This window comes from Mustela erminea, chromosome 9, assembly GCF_009829155.1.
Source record: "Mustela erminea isolate mMusErm1 chromosome 9, mMusErm1.Pri, whole genome shotgun sequence".
In the NCBI taxonomy this organism is placed as follows: domain Eukaryota; kingdom Metazoa; phylum Chordata; class Mammalia; order Carnivora; family Mustelidae; genus Mustela; species Mustela erminea.
The window spans coordinates 5,795,225-5,801,224 of NC_045622.1; the positions used below are offsets into that span (position 1 = coordinate 5,795,225).

General features: G+C 50.4%; 1 protein-coding gene across 2 annotated transcripts in view; it reads right to left on the minus strand.

Annotated features, from left to right (window-relative positions):
- EXPH5 (exophilin 5) overlaps positions 1-2,483 on the minus strand; it is a 67,367-nt gene extending 64,884 nt beyond the window's left edge. For both annotated transcript variants that reach the window (XM_032357811.1, XM_032357810.1), the window contains exon 1: positions 2,145-2,483. In XM_032357811.1, the coding sequence (XP_032213702.1) occupies positions 2,145-2,263 (119 nt within the window). In that variant the 5' untranslated portion in view covers positions 2,264-2,483. The remainder of the gene's footprint in view (positions 1-2,144) is intronic.
- Positions 2,484-6,000: the final 3,517 nt, after the last annotated feature.

Consider the following 6,000-nt stretch of genomic DNA (forward strand, 5'->3'; position numbering starts at 1 on the left):
CTTAAGCAGAACAACGCCCAGGAGAGGGCTATCCAGTGATGGGTGTCTGACTGTGGGATTCGGGAATCAACCAGGAGGAAGGAAAGTACTAGAAATAACTGTATTTAGCATTGGTCCAAGTGTCTGCTGTCCTTCAATTAGTTTTATATATTAATGGTGACATTTTTGAAATTATTGGGGGTAATTATTTGTAACAATTTAATCGTTAGCAGTATTGATTTTGTCTTAGCATTATGCCTTCTTCTGTGCATGTCCCAGTTATGATATCAGTGCCACGCTATCAGAAAGAGTGTTTCAACCTTCCTCCTGAGGGCCAACCCAATGGCTTTGCCCCCTGTGTGTAGTTCCAGGTCCCCCTAAGGGCAGCTGTCCTGGGCACCATGAGCTGCTATTGAGGAAACACAACAGAGCAAACAGCAGTCCAGATACAAAAAATCAAAATTCCCTTGAATGAAAATTAAACCAAATAATCTCACTATTTCTAAGACCATAGTTCATGAGGAGCACGTTGATAGTAACATCCTAAGTGGAAGCTTCCCCCTGTCATTTCCTAATTCTCCCCTCAGTTTCCCCAAGAATACATACTGGATCACGTATGAAGCCCCGTCCTCTCTAGAGAAACAAAAACACCTCCAAGGACACACACCGAGAGCCACCAGTTCCTTAGTGCTTTTGGGAAATGGGTTGAAAACAAACTGCATACAATTCTAAAGTTCTCTTTCCCGAGGCTGGGTGTGTCTGTGTGTAGGGCACGTGCATATGTGTGGGTCTACACACGTGGATGCGTGTGGGTGTGAACACAATGTGCCCACCCAGTGAGGAAACGGTGGAGCCTATTTTTCTAAAAGCAGAGTATGATGGCATGAAATACACATCCTCACCCCTTCCAATACTTGTTACTCCGCACAGGAGCTGTATCTGCTGAGAGGAGTGAAGACCGGGCTTTGAGCCCAGTGTATTCTAACTGCTTCTACAAAGACCAACGAGGGTTTTCCTACGTGAAGAGTATCTTTGGAGGGTTTTTTTTTGGGGGGGGGGGAGGGCCAGTGCAAGCTTTGGAAAGAGGTGGAAACCTAGAAGCGACATCACCGAGAAGCTGCTCGCAAACAAAACGGCTTTCTAAATTCGAGTCAAGGATGTATTTTTGGTCTGAGAGTGATGCCCAGAAACGCCTACCACAGGCACCTGGAGAAAGCCTTGAGGAGGTCTGTTCTAGAACTGGCGAGCAAGTCCTTCTGTTCACTCCAGGACCACACTTTCCCACCAGAAAAACTGGTTAATTTACATCCCAGGCAATTACCGGTCGATATCGTTCTCAGGTATCTAACCCCCACCCGTAACACTGTATGGCAAGATCAAGGGTGAAACGTCGCAGCAACTTCTCCCCGGGAGCGCCACGCGCAAGGAGACCCGCCCATTCCAGCCGCTCCGCGCGCCCCAGTGCGAGGCCGGCTCGCCCCGCAGCACGGCCAGTTCCTGGAACGGGGCCTTCAGGGTGGGAGCCCTTCGCCGCCAGGGAGACGCCGCCTCGCCCGGGCGCCGCGGACGGTGGGCGCGGGGTGGAGACAGGCTGCTCTGGGGTCGCGGACGAGTGTGCGGGGCGAGGGCGGACCGCGGGGAGGACCAGGGCAAAGAAGCACGTGTTGCGCTCGGGCCAGGGTTCCGCCCCATTTCACCCGCCCACCCGGCCTCCGCGACCGCCCGGGGGCACCTGAGCGCGCGGCACGGCGTCGTCGGCTGCCCGGACAGTCGGGACCCAGCGGCCGACCACCGCCCACGTGCGTGTCCAGCCCGGGGCGCCTCAGCTCCGCGGGACCCATCGGGAGAAACGCTCCGGAAAACCTGCCAGCACGGCGAGGGCAGGGTCGCTGCGCAGCGCCCCGCAGACTGGCGGGTCGGGGATGCCGCGCGTGGGCAGAGCACAGCCGGGCTCCCCACCGCCCGTCAGAGAGCCGCCGAGTCCAGCTTTCCCCCGCGGATGCTGCGCGTCCCGGGGCCGCGACAGGTGCGCCGCGAGGGCTCCGCGCCCCGCTCCACGCGCGCCTCGGGGCCGGGTAGGGGAGCCCCGCGCGCTCCAGGGGTTCGGGTAGGGGGGCCTCGCGCGCGCCGGGCCCCTGCAGAAGACAAAGGAACTCGTTCTCTACCTGATCCTGTCCTTCTCTGCCCTCTGGAGCTCCTCATTTCTTTCCAGCACCTGGAGGATCTTCCTGGCCTCCTCGTCATTTAAGAAGCTGAAATCAAACCCCTGAGGAGCTTCCGTCATGTTCTCTACCGTGTGTGAATGAAGCTCCTTGGCGCCTCTTGTTACGAAGACATTTTTCTAGGCAGAGACCAGTTTCAGGAACTTGGTCCCGGAGCCAGTAAGAAGCCCGCCCCTTTGAAAATCTACAACCACAAACTTCGGGAACGGCCCACACCTACGGGGCTCTCATTTCGACAACACCTTAATGACAGGGTTGTGTCAGCCTCTCCAACCGAGACGCAGAGCGATCGGCGGCGCCGGCAGAGGGAACCAATCCCATTCCAAAGGGAGGGCCCTTGGGCGGCTCTCCTCCCCCTGTCGGTCCACCGCCTATCACACTCGTTAAAGTAACAATCCTGCCTCTTTGGGCACGGAAATGAGGCCCGAGCTTAAGGGTTGGCGCCAACGCAGTGTTTGCTTTGGCCGGCGGTGATTGCTCTCAGAACTCCAGCTGGACTAAGAAGGAGTGAAAAGGAATGAGATCCACGACTAATCCTCCTTTTCAGTAAAGTTGCAGTGGGACCTTCAGATCTGGTACGAGAGTCCCGTTTGAAAGACCCAGAAGGGCTGAACCATATGGACACGGGACTGATCTGAACCGGGACCAGGGGCTAAATCGAGTGCATCCCTAGAAATGAGGTCTTCGCCAAGCCTCCCACCCCGCAGACATCCCCAACTCATCCTCCTGCAGAAGTCATTATGGAGCTTTAGGAGGGGGAAACCAAACCAAACCAAAACTTTTAAAAACCACAAGATGGTTTATGGTATCTTAGGAGGAGACAGCCCCGCGGCAAGGGATGATGAAAATCACCTGTTTGTAGTTTTCCCTAAGATTTGATAATCTTCTTAATAATTTCAGAAATGTCACTCAAGTGCCACTTTCACACACCTAATCCTCTGACTAAAGAAAATGTAATCCTTTGAAACCATAGAAATAGCTTTCCTAGGAAGTATTTTTCAGAGACAGGATGGAAGTTTTTTTTTTTTTAATCTCCATTTTACAAAATAATTTTTTTAAATTAACATATAATGTATTGTTAGCCCCAAGGGTACAGATCTGTGATTCGCCAGGTTTGCACACTTCACAGCACTCACCATAGCACATACCTTCCCGAATGTCCATAACCCTCTCCCTAGCCCCCACTCCCCCCCCACCCCCCCACCCCTCAGAGTGTTTTGTGAGATTAAGAGTCTCTTATGATTTGTCTCTTTCCTGATCCCATCTTGTTTCATTTATTCCCTTTCCTACCCCCCAAGCCCCGCACGTTGCCTCTCAACTTCAAGATGGAAGTTTCTAAATGTATTCGTATGTATATACTTTTTAGAAAGTGTTGTCGTCAGAGCACAGGGGTGCAGGAGTGCCTGGCTCCAGAGGTCCCAGACAGACCATATTTGGCCACTGGCCACTAACAAATTCCAAAGGCAGAGAAGTGAGTGGCGGTGAAACAAAAAGGGACTTATTCTGGTGAGGCCAACACTGGGAAGACAGTGCACTAGCATCTCAAAGGCTGCCTCCAAAGTACTGAAAATACTTGTGGGTTTAGATAAGAAAACTGTGGAAGAAGGATCAGTGGGGACATGCAGGTGGGCCATCAAGGTCAGGTGGGTCACGGTCTTGGGGTCAGTCATGTGGGGTCCTGCTTGCTCAGGGCAGTCGTCCCTACTCTAGAGGGTAGTTCAGGCCCCACCAGGGGAGGCTTTGCTCTCAGGGTCTTTCACCTGAGTTAAGAGATAAACTGGAAAGAACTTAGAAAGTATGGACACTATAGAATGAAGACTGTTGATTGCTCTTTCAGCATCAAGCCTTTGGCAGAAAACGTGTTTCTTTCGTCTTAACTTTTGGCACAAAAGTAACTTTGTCAGATCAATTTGCCTGCTCCAAAGCCTGCCTTTTGGTTGTTCCTTACACCGTGGTGAGCACCGCTAACATTTAGAGTGTGCTTCCACAGGTATTGTCTCTTTTCATGGCAAATAGACCCAATGAAGATTTTGTATATGTAACAAAAGCACAATGTCAAAAATGACTATTTACGTATTGGCTTCTGGGTCCTCTCCTCACTTTGATCATTGTTACTTAAGACATGTCTGGGCAGGTCCCCATTCAAATAGTAACTTTCCGTGGGTGGCTGTTTGTTACTTCTCTGAAGCAGGAACTAGCTGGGTTCACTAGCTGTACGGCACACAGAACTTCTTCTAAAATAGTCTGTGTAAATGCTGGTGGATTAGGAGTGTGGCTTATATATGATCTCCATTTTTTCTACTCGGTAATGTGTTCATTTCTTCCCCATACATGTGGGACTTCTTCATGTGGGCACTGGTGGGCTTTTATCCTGTTCCTGGTGTGTATCAGTGAATTGATGTCAACTTCCACGTACTGGTGCCTCCTTTCGAGGGCACTGTACACTGCGAAGAAAATTCTCCTTGTCTTTGGGAAGTTTATAATACAGTGGGGGAGATGACACAGCTAGTAAAAGGACTACATGACAAAGACAAACATAATAAATGTATCAAGACAAGTCTAGTAGAGGACAGAAAGAAGTTTGCTCCAGCTGAGTGGATCAGGAAAAGGACATGGTATTTGGGTTGTAACAGGAAGGCCCAGATTTCAACAGGAAGACATGAAAGACAGTGGGAAGAGATGTGTGTCTCATCTAGGCCAGGAAAACAGTGCACTGAAGAGCAGAAGTATACTCCAGGGCGGGGGGTGGGGGGGTGTTCCTGGGTGGCTCAGTGGGTTAAAGCTTCTGCCTTCAGCTCAGGTCATGATCTCAGGGTCCTGGGATTGAGCCCCGCATCGGGCTCTCTACTTAGCAGGAAGCCTGCTTCCTCTCTCTCTCTCTCTCTCTCTCTCTCTCTCTGCCTACTTGTGATCTCTGTCAAATAGATAAATAAAATCTTAAAAAAAAAAAAGTATACTCCAGGAATCTGTTCATAATCCCTCAACTCCTCCAATGAATGGCCAAAGTGAGCAAAATTTGGAGAGCTGGAAAATATACGAGATTGTCCAGGGATTGGCATATCAGCTGTTTTGGCTAGAGTGGGCATCCTATATCAGGGTGATATTGGGACTACCATAATGAAGAAGGAGTTGAAAAACACTGGGCTAGTGCATAGGACTTATGTAGAGAGTAGGTAAGGCTGTGACTTGACTATGAACGCCTTGCTCAGGAATCTGGGCTGCATTGTGTAGGCCATGAGAAGTCAAGAGAGGTTTTGAGGATGACAGTGGTTTTCTTTGAAACTGAATGCTGGGGACAATGCTCTGGTAGCAGCAGATGAGGGAGAGTAGAGGCAAGATGGTGACAAGGTCCCCCACTGTCCTGGAACGCTGAGGCAGGAGACAGGGGAAGAGACCCTAAACCAAAGCGGTGGGCTTGGGCATACGAGAAGATTAGACTCCAAAGACGTGGAGTGGGGATGAGAACCTGACTGGTTCAGTCAGGAAAGCACGTGACTCTTGATCTCAGGGTTGTTCGAGCCTCATGTGGCTCTTAATTAAAATAAAATCTTAAAAAAAAAAAAAAAGCCAAAGACATTGGCTGGACTTGGAAACTCATCAGATCTGAGGGTTAAGAAAGAGGGAGCTGGAAAGATGATGCAAGATTTAAGAGAAGAGTCTGGAAGGAGAGAAGTCTCTGATGATAAGTGAAGCATAAGGTTTGTAAAATTATCAGGAGTTCAGTTTTGTACATAAAGAGTTTGAGAGGGGCGCCTGGGTGGCTCAGTGGGTTGAGCCTCTGCCTTTGGCTCAGGTCATG